General features: G+C 37.7%; 4 protein-coding genes across 6 annotated transcripts; 2 read left to right on the top strand and 2 right to left on the bottom strand.

The window, feature by feature from the left end:
- Positions 1-48: 48 nt before the first annotated feature.
- Positions 49-1,059, bottom strand: LOC111323256 (PITH domain-containing protein GA19395). Its single transcript, XM_022926571.1, has one exon. It carries the CDS (start codon positions 1,048-1,050, stop codon positions 430-432), a length of 621 nt encoding a protein of 206 aa, XP_022782306.1. The 5' UTR covers positions 1,051-1,059; the 3' UTR covers positions 49-429.
- A 42-nt stretch (positions 1,060-1,101) lies between these two features.
- LOC111323254 (retinol dehydrogenase 12) lies at positions 1,102-2,577 on the top strand. Its single transcript, XM_088737045.1, has 2 exons — positions 1,102-1,789; positions 2,219-2,577. The coding sequence occupies exons 1-2, from the start codon at positions 1,102-1,104 to the stop codon at positions 2,575-2,577; spliced, it is 1,047 nt and encodes a 348-aa protein (XP_088593171.1).
- A 479-nt stretch (positions 2,578-3,056) lies between these two features.
- LOC111323253 (arrestin domain-containing protein A) lies at positions 3,057-11,851 on the bottom strand. Of its 3 annotated transcripts, XR_015992214.1 has the most exons (13): positions 11,711-11,851; positions 10,614-10,687; positions 10,150-10,272; positions 9,148-9,210; positions 8,236-8,345; positions 7,718-7,845; positions 7,478-7,574; positions 6,928-7,088; positions 6,455-6,530; positions 5,714-5,809; positions 5,081-5,168; positions 4,874-4,995; positions 3,057-4,205 (listed from the first exon to the last, which is right to left on the bottom strand). XR_015992214.1 is itself a non-coding variant. In XM_022926568.2 (12 exons), exons 1-12 carry the CDS (start codon positions 11,776-11,778, stop codon positions 4,946-4,948), a joined length of 1,134 nt encoding a protein of 377 aa, XP_022782303.2. In that variant the 5' UTR covers positions 11,779-11,851; the 3' UTR covers positions 3,057-4,945. The 3 variants fall into 3 exon arrangements, 2 of the variants coding, with proteins under 2 accessions (XP_022782303.2, XP_088591280.1); XM_022926568.2 differs by having other exon boundaries at positions 3,057-4,995; XM_088735154.1 differs by lacking the exon at positions 11,711-11,851 and adding an exon at positions 11,220-11,260 and having other exon boundaries at positions 3,057-4,995.
- A 239-nt stretch (positions 11,852-12,090) lies between these two features.
- Positions 12,091-14,488, top strand: LOC111323252 (GTPase Era, mitochondrial). The gene is made up of 2 exons (XM_022926567.2): positions 12,091-13,053; positions 13,828-14,488. The coding sequence occupies exons 1-2, from the start codon at positions 12,091-12,093 to the stop codon at positions 14,047-14,049; spliced, it is 1,185 nt and encodes a 394-aa protein (XP_022782302.2). The 3' UTR covers positions 14,050-14,488.
- Positions 14,489-15,071: the final 583 nt, after the last annotated feature.

Here is a 15,071-nt window from a genome sequence, read left to right as displayed (position 1 = left end):
TTAGTTAGGGTGGGAAGCCAGACAGACACTCGACAACGGAGACATTGGTAAATCATTAATTTGCAATGTTTTATTAACGTGGAAAGAAAGATATGAGTCAAAGGTGCAAGAGATGAGGGGGCTTGGAAGGGAGAGTATCACCTTTTTCTCCCCAATCCCACCCTCTCTGTCCTCAATGTAAAACCAAGTCCTACCTGTGCCCCTGAAAGTAAGCCTTTCTACTCTAAAAGAACACCTCGTTTATTATTCCTGATTAAACTAACACTCACAATAGTTCAACAGCTGTAACTGATAAATCGATGACACATGAAACATTTGAAACACTCTTTCTCCAAGTTGAAATTTACAACTAAAGTTACTTTCCACTGAAGCAAGCTTTCAACAGTGCATTAAATTTTTCATTCAGAATTGAAGCACTTTACTTTCTCCCTAGCTAATGGTATGATTGACGCTGTTAAACGCGCCTGTTTTGTGATCAGCTATGTTCGGTTTCGCTTCGTAGGTACAAATTGTCACGCCGTGGCGATGGGCCTCCTGGAAATCTCCCTTCAATCCTATGAAATACACTTTGCTTGTTTCAGCTCCAAAGTTACGCGGAAAGTAAATAGAAAGATGCTCCACATTAGAAAACCGTGCCACTTTAGGTGAGTACTCTAAACTTCCATCGTGGTCCTCACTCATTTCGAAGGTTTGATCAGCCTCCGCATTTGTATCGTCAAAAGTCATAAAAGGCCGATTCTTATACAGTTTCATCTCAGAAGGATGCTCACCATTTTCTCCACCAATCACCACAACACCTTTTAATTTGACTTGTCCAACGAAAGGTATGTTGAACAAAAGTTCTTCGTCAACGTCACTTTCCACAAATTTTTTCGTATCCAATCGTTCGTCCCAGGGTTTGAAAACGTTCTTGGCCGAATCATCCTCAGCTTCGTTCAAGCACTGAAGCTTTAAGAGGTCGATCTTTAGAAAAAGGTGAAACTGAGCACCTCTTTCTTCTTCAGAAACATCATGTTCGTGATCATGGTGTTGGTGTCCACAACCAGCCATCTTGAAATTCGTGGCAGACTGGTAACGAGGCTAGTTAAGAAGGTACTCAAAATGGCGAACGACGCTGTGATTGTCATATCTGCTTTGACTGCGGGCCTTGCCTTTGTTTATTATCGTTTACGTTGCTATTTTGCAGGTGGAGTATGCTCGAATACAGTCTCGATGAAAGGGAAGACTGTGATTATCACTGGAGCGAACACAGGGCTCGGTAAAGAAACTGCCCTTGAGCTCGCTCGTCGCGAGGCAAGGGTTATTCTCGCTTGCAGGAGTCTTGAAAAAGGACATAAGGCAGCTGATGAAATCCTTGCGAAGGTTAAAGATGCAGCAGTAGTTGTGAAGAGTCTTGATCTGTCATCTCTGGAGTCAGTCCGTACATTTGCAGGCGAAATTTTAAAGGAGGAAGGGAGGTTGGATGTCCTTATTAACAATGCAGGGGTGTATATGGACCCTCCTGTACCCAAAACCCAAGATGGTTTTGAGATGCATTTCGGTGTAAACCACCTCGGGCATTTTTTGTTGACAAATTTATTATTAGATCTGCTTGGGAAATCATCACCAAGCAGGATTGTTGTTGTGTCATCAAGCTTGGCTAAAAGAGCCTCTATTGATTTTGACAATATTCACGGAGAGAAGGGTCACGTGAAACCTGGAAGGGAGTACCGCATGAAAGGTCCCTATGCTCAAAGCAAACTGGCAAACATGCTTTTTGCTCACGAGTTAAACAAAAGGCTTCCTGATGGTAAGGGGTGATCATATGCTTGTACCTTCCAAAAAGGACTTTCTATTTGTAATTTATCACTACATTTTCAAGCAGAAAGGTGATGGGAAGGCAGAAAAAGACAGTGACATGAAAAATATCCTCCATTTGGAGCTAAAATGTGCTTGGATATTTCCCTACAGACATTATTTGTTTCAAGGAGTGTTCAGTTTTCCAAACCAAAGCTTGAGGAAAACTATGAGTTTCCAGGAACAGATGATGTCCAAGGACAGTTAAAAATGCATATTTCTGTGTCAAATAGAGGCTACTGTGTTTATTATCCTAGGAATATTTTTTGTAGTGCACTAGCATTTAGATGAATTGCTCATTTTTAAGTTATATATGATGGATTATAACAGATATTATTTTGCAGACAAGCTCATGAAACAGACCGACACTTCTGTGTTGTAGATTCTGAAGTGGCTACTAAATTCCTTTACCTAGCCAAAGAAAATGAAAATGATTCCCTCCAATTTGCAGGTGTGACTGTCAATTCGCTGTGCCCTGGGTTTTGTTGGACTGAACTTCACTGCAACTCAAAACTAAGCCTGCTGAAAAAATTGTTCCTGTACCCAATTGCAACAGTAGTGACAAAAAGGCCCTGGGAAGGAGCTCAGACAATCATTTACTGTGCAACAGAGGATAAGTTAAACCAAGTTTCTGGAGGAATCTTTGCTGACTGTGATGTGAAAGAATTTCCTCCTAACACCAGAGATGATGGAGTGGCAAGGAAGCTCTGGGAATTGAGTGAAACTTTGACTCAGAAGTGAGAACCAGAGGTTTTCATTGACTAAAGAACAGTAACCTTCTAAAGCTGGGGTTTCACTAAAAGTGGGTTACCTGTGGTCTATTGCTGCCTGTAACACCTCTCACTGGTGTCTGTTTAGCCTGTGAGCAGGCTTTTGTGTGTTTGGTTTACTACTTACACCATTTGCAGCTGCTTATCCCTTTTGCTCCCAAGATCTCCTTAGTAATCCTTGTTACTGTCTTCTATTCAATTCCTTAAGATGGGAAGTGGTCACCATGCAAATGTTGATGATGAAGAGGAAGAGAACTGATAAGGGGGTAATGATGATGGTCCAACATTTCTTCACAGAACCCTCCTAACTGGAAACCTCAAAATGTAATACGCATATATGTATATGTTATGATTGAGAAGGGAATGTGCCTGCCACACCCTGCCGTTTCTGTGACCTCCTCATCCTAAAGTGTTGCTTTTTTTTTTAATAGAATAAACAGGTTTGTCCAGTTTGAGGGTGATAATTGTGACCATATTTAATATATTTGGACAATAATTACTTAAATTTGGATTAATTTAGTACCCAAACATCACAATTCAGAATGCTTGAGTAAAAAACATTTAATAATTTCTTACAAGAAGGCCTTAGTTAAACTATATTGTGTCTTCCTAATTATAATTCAGCATTTAACTCGATTCATGACCATATTTGCATTGTGTATCTTTAAAGAAATTCTTCCCTGATTTCCTGAAGTAAGAAGTCAATATTTGCATGACTTGTTTTAATATCAGATAGAATAAACTCCATAAAATTCTACATAGAGCCTGATGCTGTCACCTATTATGTAAATAATATTGGCAAGCCAGTGTGGCTGAGTAGTCAGGGCGTTGGTCTTGTTATCTGGTAGTCCCAGGTTCAAGGCCTCCAACCTGCTACTCACTGGATTTGTTCTTGATTGCCCCAAGTTTAACTCCTTGGCTGGACTTGGCATACAGCTAGCTGGTCTGCCTCCAGCTAGTTGGAGTTTTTAAACATCACATTTATGTCTATTTACAATTTGTTTGCATTTTAAGGCCTGGGTGAAAATTACTTCATGTGAATCTGGTTTACTTAGGATAGTAAAATGAAATTGCATCATTATTATAACACTTTTATTATTATTATTATAAATAAGTTCCTAAAAGCGCTCTTTAAAACTCTAATATTCTGTTAAAATAGCTATCATATTTTGTCCAAAAATCATGTCTTCTATCCCGTTTTGTTTATCATTGGTCCTAGGAAATTTTGAGACAAACTGATCTTGTTTGCACACCGCAAATCACCAAGCTGATTGAAATGGCTGGTGAATCTGAATCATTATCTTATTCCAGACTGTCTTTTTCAAACACCTTGTATATAATCATGATTGCAATGAAACATCCTGTTTAAACTAAGTCTGTGATTACCTGTTGCTACATGTTGCTAATTTGACCCCAAATGAGGACAATTTTTAAATTTGTGAACATATCTAAAGAACAATTTTCAACTTTGCTAAAATTGTATTAGTTTCAAGCTCATTGTTGTTGTTTGTGATATTTTTTGATGGTTATAATAATAATAATAAAATTTAAATAAAATTCCATAATTCTTTCACTACATAATGTTACCTATATGATACCATAAAGTTTTAATATCGCATTACTATGGTCACTCCACTAACAAAAGTGAAATGCACTGAAATATTTCCTATTTAAAATTAAATTCCTACCCATACTCTAAAATCATTTTTTCAAAATTTTAAAGTCACCTCTTTTGCCTGTCACCAGTCATAGAAGAGATTCCACCAAGAGACAATTCTTCTCTAACAAGTAACCTGTTGCAGGCTTCAGTGAAATGCAGTGCACTAGTAAATGGTGAAAAAAATGCTGGAAGGTGGGCATGATGCAACCCAAACCTATATCACTTTTGTTCTGCTGCTACTGTTACCTTGACTATTAAACTCTGTTTTACTAACTGAATGCCTGTACCAGGCTACCAGTTAAGATTCTTAATGCTCTAGTTATGGGTGCTGACTTCTCCATGGGCATTTCTCTATTTAAGCAATAGAACCAATTTTTCGGGCCCCATAATGTGATAAAGCCACTTCGGACATTACGAGAAGATGAGAAAAGATTAAAAATGAAGAGCTGAAGGCAAGTGATTTATAAGCTTTCTGAGTGTTAATACAACATCCCAAGTGCCTTGAACTCATTATAGCACCCAGAAAAATGTGTTCTATTGCTTTTATGACATAATTAGTTGTCACCTATCAAATTGGGGCTCTATAACCTAAAATAATTACTACAACCAAACTATTGGTTAAAGACAAGCGAGTAGCCTTTACAATTCACTGCACATCAAACTGGTGCTTGCAAAGCTCTTAAAACGGATCAGCCTGAATTCCAGGAATGTTGACAAACAATTTGGAACCTAAAGCGAAGAGAAGATAAACAAATTTAACCCATTTTGTTTGTAGTGTGAGATGATCACATTTTAACTTATAGTTTTAACAAACCTAATAAATGCTCTGGAACAGCACATGGGCCAGTGATTTTTATGACTCTGCAGTTGTACACCCAGGGAGGTGGCTCCCATTCACTCCACTATAAGATAAATACAGTTAGCATCAAGTCAGAATCTATTTCAGTCCATATAATCAGCTGAAGTATCTTAAGCACTTTGATTGGGTCTGACTCATGATCTATTAGAGGTTAGATACATGGATAACATCAAAATTAACACAATTTTGTTTCTTTTTTAAACACAAAACAAAGATTCTATGTTGGCCTGCATCTGTTTAGTAGTTGATCTCCAAAGACTTTTGTTTTTGGTTTTACCATATCTTGATGCCAGCTGAATTAAGCCTTGCCACAACATGGAATAATTTCATTAAATGTCATTTTTATTTAACAACTCCTTCTTGCAAGAATAAAAGATACAGAAAAGAAGGGGTGTGTATGGAATAACAAAAAGTAAGAATTAAGAAATTGGCAAATGAATTGAGTGGAGGGAGGAAAAGGTTTATAAATAAAGCGAGTTGAGATATAAAGTGATCTCTTGTTCCATTTCTCTCCATTAACTACACAACATAAAATAATATAAATCATTGTCTATGCAATGTTTTGCGTTTTTTTCTTAAAATACTCACAGATTGACTGGGTGGTGATCTCAAAGTGACAGGCAACTGGGCAGAGATTGGCACTGCCCACTTGATGGCTATCTCAACATCAACATGGTATGTACTCTTGGAGGAAAATAAAATGCAAAATGAGCCAACAGTAAGCATTAAATTGTGTCAAATGCTTGGCTGACATAGCAGTAGACCTGATTTAACCCTTAAATGGCCAAGATCTGATTTTTAATTCTCCCCACAAGTTGCTACACATTTGCTTGTAAATAAGCTATGAGAATTTGGTGTACGATCAAGATAACATTTTTTACCTGATAAATTTGAGTATTCTCATCACCTGATTACTGGATAATGTATAGATATTATAAGGAGAAGTTATATGTTAATCCCCTTTGGGAGTTTAAGGGTCAAACAAACAAATTAACATGTGAAAGGAAAAACAAATAATTAATTAACCAACTTAACTATTAATTAAAATCTTTCCGTTTAGGTTTTTACAACTATCCAAAGTCATGCAACTAGTTTTCTATATTTGGGTTTGTACACAAGGTTGGAGTTTGTTTGCAGATTATTAAAACCACCATCTTGGTCTTATTTAACCAATCTTGTCTTGTTTTCTGGACCTTGGGCTTACGCATTACAATTATCAACTATCAAACTACTGAAATGTAACAATCTTATAAATTTTAAGGAGATTGCTTTGCGAGAAATATACTTGTGCACAATTACAGATAGCCCCTTGGCAGTGAACTGGATTACCTTTACAATTTGACCACTAGTAGATGGTTGAAATTCCTCCCGCGAGGACTCCTTCCAAAGTTCAAGGGGTATTTCCCTAGAGAAGAATAAAAAGCTTATAAATAAATAATATATTATATAATAAAAATTACATGAGACCAAAAGATCTTTAAACTAGGTTAAAAGCAAGTCACTGTTAGGAGCACTTTGACCTTAGTTTGTTTTGCTATTGATTGCTTGCTAAGTTCTCCCTTCCCTACCAACCCCTCTCCCACTCCCTGACTTTTGGGTACGTGTCCATCCCAGTCATTGGTTTGTTGCTGTTGTGTTGACAGGTGCCTGGACATGGGGTGTGGCTCAGTTACCATGGTGACCTCCTTGGTGCTGAACCAACCGTCCAAAACTATTGACAAAGAGTTTTAAATTGTTTCTCAAACGTGCTTCTCCTTTAATGTCCTTTAATTTGTAAACAGTCCCAGGGTTTTTAGTCATACATGTTTCTGAGCTGTTTTCCCTTGCAACCACCTAGTGACTTCTCCTTCATGTTTTCTACAACACATGGACTCCTTGTCATGACAGTTGCCCTGCTTTCTTGGCTGCTGACAGATGTTGAAAGCTCTCTGTCCTGAGGTTTGAGGTTAACCACTCTAAAAAGCTGTCAAGAAAGAAGATAGTACAGGATTTAAAGTAAAAAATAATTAAAAAAAACATCATAGAAAACTAAAACATAAATTAAACCTTTTCACTCCCAAGATCTTCTTACTGTCTGCCATAAAACTCTTAAAAAGCGAGTCTTAAGAAGTAATCCTCTAATTGATGTTTTTCTTTATTCTCAACACTTGTCTGCTTGATATTGTATTGATATTGTAAGGAGAAATTCTGTCTTGGTCACTCATGGGAGTTACACAGGGTTCAGTCATTTAGATTGTATGATGGGAAAAATTTTGCTTTATCCTTGGGAATCACAAGGCCATCACAGGCCAGATACCAGAATTTAAACCCTTGATTGGACAAGAGAAAAACTTCATGCAGAACAGCAGTTACCTTCACAATAAATGAATCAATGTCAACATTGGAATTGTTCTTAACATCAACATGAAGCGAAGCTGTTTCTCCTGATGTGTAAACCCTCTTATCCAACCTTTCATCAAAGAAAACTAGGTTCAGAAACAACTCCATAATTATACAAATTTATTGATGTTTAAGGATGTATGCATGCTTGCATCATATTGTGTAAACCCCACTTGAATGGAAACAAAATATGTTTTCCCTAGGTAAACATACCAGGCATTAAGCAATACATCTCCTTTTGGAATACAGCAACAAATTTTCACAGTTCTGCGCGCTGTGATAACTTCAGGCTCAACTGATGTCAGTGGAAGATTTTCATTGACTGTGATGACCTGTGAAGCCTTAAAAAAAAATCAATAGAATGTAAAAGAAATGATCAATGCTTAAAGCTGCTGCATTAAAATAAAGTCCTGTAACCCTTTAAGTCCTAGAAGTGATTAACATGTAACTTCTCCTTACAATATGCATACAAAATCCAGCAAACAGGTACAGAGAATGCTCAAAATTATCACTCTCCAGGTAGAAAATGTTATCCTGATCTTACACTAAATTCTCGTTACTAATTTACCAGGAAATCTGTGATAGGTAGAGGGGAGAATTAACAATCAGCCCCTAGGAGTTAAAAGGTTAAGGAGAACCATGTGTCTTTTGAAATGGGAACCATTAAGTTAAACATAAAAATGTCCCAGAAAATCAAAAGATTGATGAATTTAGAAGCACAAATGTCTGACCTTGAGAACCTCCCCTGATCCTGGCCTATCGACCTCAGCTATCACTTTGTACGTAATCTTGGCTTTCCATTTGTCTCCATTAGTCTGATTTCCTTCACCTTCAAAAGATCCTGCAAATAAAAAACAAAACAAAACAACAAATCTAGTAGTAAGTAACCATAATAATATGTGAAAATTAATATATATATCTTATTAACCAAGCTTGCTCGGGACCGTACTGGGAGAATATCGGCCTGAGGTCTTGACAGGACAGACCGAGTGCAGCGAGGTCCGTACAAAAAAGACCGAGGGCCGATATTCTTCCAGTACGGTCCCGAGCAAGCTTGGTTAATAAGAGATTTATTACACGACTGAAGTTCAAAGGGACATAAAAGCAGTATCATTCGGGACCATTCGGGACAGTGCCCAATCCAATACTGAGAGAATATTGACCGGCAATAGAGTATTTTGATTGGTTGATTTTAGTTATTGGTCCTCTGACTTCCCAAGTCGTGTAATAAAATCAGTTCAAAAGCTGTTGCCTTTTAACCACTGTTAATCCTTTGTCTTCGTAAAAGCCCCAAGAATTAATTGTAGGGCTCTTCATTAAATCATGAGTGCTGTGCTCTGCTGTGAAAGTGTTTCTGTTGAGGTGTAGTTCCAGAAAGTATCCAAAGACATTCCCCTCTGCCCTTGAGAACAACTGTTCATTGAAAATTACGATATTATAATTGGAGAGAAGAGCCTCTAAATCCATATTATTTCATACCAGTATAAATGGCTCAGTGGTAGATCTTTTGAGGCACTAATAAGAAGGTCCTAGAAAGCTAGATTCAACTGCTTTTGAAAGCACTTTGAATTTCTTCCCGATTCTGGGCATCTGACAACCCTGTCACAATCAGAATAAGTTGTTTCCAATACAGTAGACATTACCTGGTAAGCCTTGTTGCAATGTGTAATGGAAGGGATATGCATAACAACCCATAGGTATTCCATCTAGAAAAAAAAAAAAAGTGAAAGTTGGAGATTGAACTAGTTCTCGGGAGGCCTTCAAATCAATGACCACAAAGTCTTTTAGAGAGCCCAGACAACATAAACTGTGGAGGCACTTTGAAAATGTTGACTTTACCCATTAACACTTTACACCCTTGAACATCAGAGTGCATACTCTCCGTACTGTTCTTTGTACGTTTCCTTGGGTGCTGACTGGGAGAATTTGTTAAACAATCATGAACTTCTTTAGATGATGATTATTTCCATTATTCTCTCAACTATATGTTTGATTTAGGGGCAAGGCTGTGCTCTAAGGAAAATTGAAAGGAGCCCAGTGCTCTGAAACTGCAAAATCCAGGGTGCCCAGCATATGCTTTGTATGAAAAAAACTAAAATTCCTGAGTCGCCCATGAGCAGAAGTAAGGTGCCAGGGGCCACTGGGCACCACTAACAGGGCTCGACACTAACGGTAGCCCACTAGGCACAGACTAGTAGAAATTCAGTTTTGGCGAGTGGTTTTCATTTTCCACTAACCAATTTGGCTAGTAAACAGACTGAAATTGTCATAAAACTAAAAACATCTAAGATGTCACTAGCCACCTGGCTAGTAAGTTGAGAAGTCAGTGTCGAGCCCTGACTGGACCACAGCCTTGAGGGGTGATATTTTTTTTTTTATGAAAATGTTTTAAGCTTACTTAGTCACTCTTAGAGGTCAAAGAGTTAACTCCCAGAGGTGACCAAGAAATAATTTCTCCTTACAATATCAACACAATTGCAGGAAAACAGGCAGTGGGATAATACTTGCTGATGTTAGGGTGTCAGAGATTAAATACATGGTTAACTACCCCATATTTTGATGATTCTTTGATAAGTTTTTGTATTAGAGCAACTATTAATTTTATGTAAAATGTATTGTTTCTATGCCACAAAGTGGAATATTACCGGGATATTCAATGAGACGCAGTTCAGCTCTGAACATATCTCTCCTTGACTTTTTGGTTCCTATCTTCTCGACTGGTAATTGAGTTTCTTCATCTTGTTGTACTTCTCGAAATTCCCATTCACCTGCAAAAAAAAAAAACACAATCATCAATATTTTTATTCCACAATGACACCATTTTACCATATTAGAGCACTGGAGTACACAAAATATGCCACATTGTTATACTCTAGAACAGGGTTATAATACAGACAGAAAGTGGAGCAACAAAATGGCAGTGTAGTGAATGACCCAAACTTTAATTTGCATTCATTTTTTAGGCTTTTCTTTTTAATTGGAGGACCTTTAAGAACTTTAGATTTTTTTTGCCCACTTTAATGGTTTTGTTTGTGTTGTTTTTCATCTTTCACATACATTTTAGGAGGTTGATAAGATCCCTTGATAAAATTTATAAAACATAGCTTACATTTTTCATATCCTCGGAATTTAAGTTTCACTCCTCTGCATGGATCAGTGCTACAAATCCATAGATACACAGTCCTGCAAAAATCAATAGATAAACATTCTTTAATTCACCTAAAATTTGATAGCTATTGAACCTTTTGCTCCAAAGTTGCAATTCTCCTTGCTCCCTACCATAAAATTACTGTTATGTCATTACAGAGAATTTGGTATTGGATCAACTAGTAATCCCCTGAGTGATAATTTTCTTTACTCTCATCACCTGTCTGCATAATAATGCATTAATACTGTGAGGAGAAATTCTGTTCTGATCACTTCAGGGAGCTAAAGTGTTGTGGCTATGGCAAAAAGGTCTTTGCACTTGCAGCCAAAGTATTTCATTTTCAAAGATTAATCACTGTAAATTCAAGACAAATATGAAAATCATCTTAATTGTTTTGATGATCTTTGAGTTTTTTTGTTCCCTTTGTCAGATTAGATAATCAAGGATCCTAATGCATTTTTGGAAATACACGTTGTTTTTGCCTCTGGTGGGAAGATATGGAGGTTTAGGGCAGTCTTAATATTACTTTTTTTTTTTCAAATATGAAAATTACCCTAATTTGAGCACCTAGTAAGATTTCTGCACAGTCCCATGCTTCATTATGCACATGACAGTTTTTGAATAAAGAAAACAAACAAAGGCATAAACAATAGATTGCCTTTTGGAACACAGCTTTGTTTTACAATTATACTATGTATGGAGCTGTTGAGAAATCTTAGCGAGGAACCCCCTTCCCTACCACGTTGAAACCCAGTACCCTCTCGCACTACTGTCTTCTTCCTTGGAAACAGATAAACGGACATGTTTGGATCATAAATGTGTCAGATCATATGCTGAAAGTATAAACTTGCTGTACTTCCTACTTCCGCTTAGTGAATTTCTGCCTGACGCAAACCAAATGCTGCTTTGAAACAAAAACTAATAAACGGCTAAGATTGAATAGTAAATATAAATCTCAGTGAAGATTTCATTAAACAGGCACGTTATGTTAATTTGATCTATTATGACAAGTTCAAGGTGCGAAACTATTCATAAGACACGACAAGACTGATCCTTACCCGTAAATCTTTTCCCCACCAATATAATTTCCTTTGTTTGTCCTTATCGCTATCCTGTTGATGCTCATATTTAACTGACGACGATCAATCTCATATACTCGTGATCTTCATAGTGTTTAAGCCCACAGGACTTGTTTGTAAATCCCACGCGTCAAAATGTTTGCATTAAAATCTCCTTCCCTTAGTTAACTTTCAAAGATGCGTCGTTTGCAGACAGAATTGAAACTTCTGGAAGTTAAGAAGAATGCAATCTTACGCCTTAAATTGATTCCCCTCTCGAATAAATTTAGAAAACTTTTGACTCGAAGGCTCCTGATCATTTGCGAGCTAGCTAAGGGTGCACTTTGATCGAGAGAGACTAAGTATGAATAAACACAAACATGGCGGCCCACACGTGGTTGCGTTGTGGCAGAAATATGGGGATCTCGATCATCTGCAGAGGAGGTGTCTTTGCTTGTTTAAATTCGCAAAAATATTCGAATCGTGTTTTCCAAACGCAGAATTACGTCGAAAGGTTCTTAATTCAGGGCTATCGAAGGTTTGCAAGTGATGCTAATCTAGACGTGGAAACAGACCGAACTGAAGACCGAAGTGTTTCTAATAAAAGCAATTTAAAAAGTAACTCAGAGAACGAAGATTCGCCACAAACGAGGCTACTGAAAGTGGCGATTATAGGCGAGGCAAACAGTGGAAAATCGACATTAACTAATTGTCTAATTGGGGACAAGATCTGTGCGGTTACTGCAGTACCTCATACCACACGAAGGCAGACAACGGGAGTTTTCACACTCGGAGATACTCAGATAGTTCTGCTAGATACTCCAGGAATTGTAAACATTCCAACGGCCAGACGATTGAAAATGAACCGTGAGCACATGCGAGCTCCGAGTAATGCACTGCATGACGCTGATCTTATAGCTGTTCTGATTGATGCAGCTGACAGGAAAAGGAGTATGGTAATTCCCGAAACAGTTTTAACCAACTTGGAGAATCACACAGACTTGCCGTCAGTTCTGATCTTAAACAAGATCGATATTGTCAAAACCAAGACCAAATTGCTTGATATAGCCACAGTCTTAATGCAAGACCGTGAAAAGGATGAGTGGGGATATAAACCAGAGGGTGGGTGGAGTAAGTTTGAGCATGCGTTCATGATCTCGGCAAGAACTGGAGATGGGGTCGATGATCTCAAAAACTATTTCACCGTGAAAGCAAAGCCTGCTGATTGGCTGTTTCCTGCTGATACATCCACTGACCAGAACTTTGAACAGATCATGCATGAAATATTTAGAGAGAAAATTTTGCAGTTGTATGAACATGAAATTCCCTGGCAAATCAGGCAGGTAAGTTGTTAAGACCGCTTGTCAGGACCCTGTGGTCTTCTTCATATATGAACAAATAGTGTGTTAGTATTATATGATAGATAGCCTACTTTTCACCAACACTCTGGATTGCAACCATTATTTTTTGTTGCCAGGGCAAGTGAAGGGTAAGTTGCTGCTGCCTGTTTTGCTCAGGTGGTGGAGTGCCAGACTGGTGTGAGGGAGGTTGAGGGTTCAAGCCCCAGCCTGGATGAAAACCTAGGGTCAGTGCACTCTGGCAAAAGTCCCCCAGAGAATGTGCTATAAAAATTTACCATTATCATCATTTTCAATTGTTGCTTTTAGTACTTAAAAGTTTATGGTCAAAACTTAAAGAGTGAAAAAACATTTGAAAAAAAAAATAGTATCTATTATTGCACACAATTTCCTTTTCTTTTCCTTTTCTTTTTTGCAACTCAATATTTCTGTTAACCATGTAATGATTTAACCCTTATGCTCCCAAGATCTGATTATGAATTCTCCCAAATAGCTACTTCACATTTCCTTGGAAATTAGTTACAAGAATTTATTGGTAGATCAAGAAAACAACTCCTTCCTGTTAAGTTTGTTTATTCTCATTACTTGTTTGCTAGATAGTGTATGGATGTTATTGGGAGAAGTTACATTAATATTAATCACTTCAAAAGGTTGAGGTGCTTAAATGGTGACTTAAAAAAGAACTGAGTTTTGAGCCTTGTTTATTCATGGTTTATGTGACATTTTTGTTTCATATGCTACTGATCTTGTCACTTTTAGGTGAGTGTTTTGTGTGAAGCCAGAGAAGGCCATTGGAGAATTCATCACAAGCTATACTGCCGCACAAAGAGCCAACGGAGATGTGTAATGGAGAAGTTGGAACAATTAAGACAATTTGTTTCGGCAGATTTAGAAGATACCTTGGGGCAGCCTGTAGAGTTGACAGTAGATGTTTCATACAGTGCAAAAGTTGGCTTTCAGACACCTCTTCACAGTTACTGAATATGATTTGTTTAGTGAATAACATGTAAAATATACAATCATCCCGTACAAAAGAGTAGTGCTTGAACACTTGGTTAAATGTGTGGGAAGATAGCTTATGAATCCTTTCCATTTGTTGCACAGTGTGTAACCCTTTGACTCCTAAGAGTGACCCGCACCTAATTTCTCTTTACAATATAACCACTAAATCAAATATATAGGTCATGAGAATAAAGAAAATGATCAACTAAAGAAGCTAGCTATTGATTGTGAAACAATCAGCGCCTTAGGAAAAGTATAGAGACCATTATGGAGAATATGCATAGTAATGTTAGCCTGTAAAGGGAAGATCAGTACCATGTAGATCTTGTATGCTTTATCTGCTGCAATTAAACTAAACTTAATCTCTAGGGGCAATAAATCAATGTTGAGTCATAGTTTACTCAACTTCCTACAGACATTTCACTGAATTATTGTAAATCTTCAATGCAAGGACTGACACAAGAAGGAAATCAAACAAAAGCTCTACTACACCCCAGACTTCTTTTAAAAGAGTTGGGAATTAATTTTGGCAATGACATAGCAGTGCATTGACTTTTGGTTAGGCCTGGGGTCTAATGTCACCCAAGGGCTTGGGACTGAAGAAGTGCCTGGGAGATTATATTATCGAAAAATATTGGAACCCTGGGGAAAATCGCGTTTTACACTCTAACTTTTCTCTTTTAATTGCCCTGAGCCGTGTACAAATTACGATAACGCGTAATTCAGCACATCAGCTCGATGTTTCAAGCAGTGATACAGTCTATATTTGAACCTGGTGTGAACAGCGGACTTCTGACAGCGATCAACGTAATATTCGTGTGCCTTGTGGTCGTGCTTATATTTTTGTTGATAATTTTTGGCTTCAATATCCATGTGCTGATGCTGTCGATCCTTAGTAGCGGCCTTATTCTATCTATAAACTGGTAAGGATGAAAAGAAGTTTTTACACTTTCTACGGAACTTTTTCACCGGCATGAGAAGCCGCCATATTTGTTTCTTCA

Source organism: Stylophora pistillata, chromosome 10 (assembly GCF_964205215.1).
Source record: "Stylophora pistillata chromosome 10, jaStyPist1.2, whole genome shotgun sequence".
Taxonomy (NCBI): Eukaryota; Metazoa; Cnidaria; class Anthozoa; order Scleractinia; family Pocilloporidae; genus Stylophora; species Stylophora pistillata.
This window is presented reverse-complemented; position numbering and strand designations above follow the sequence as displayed.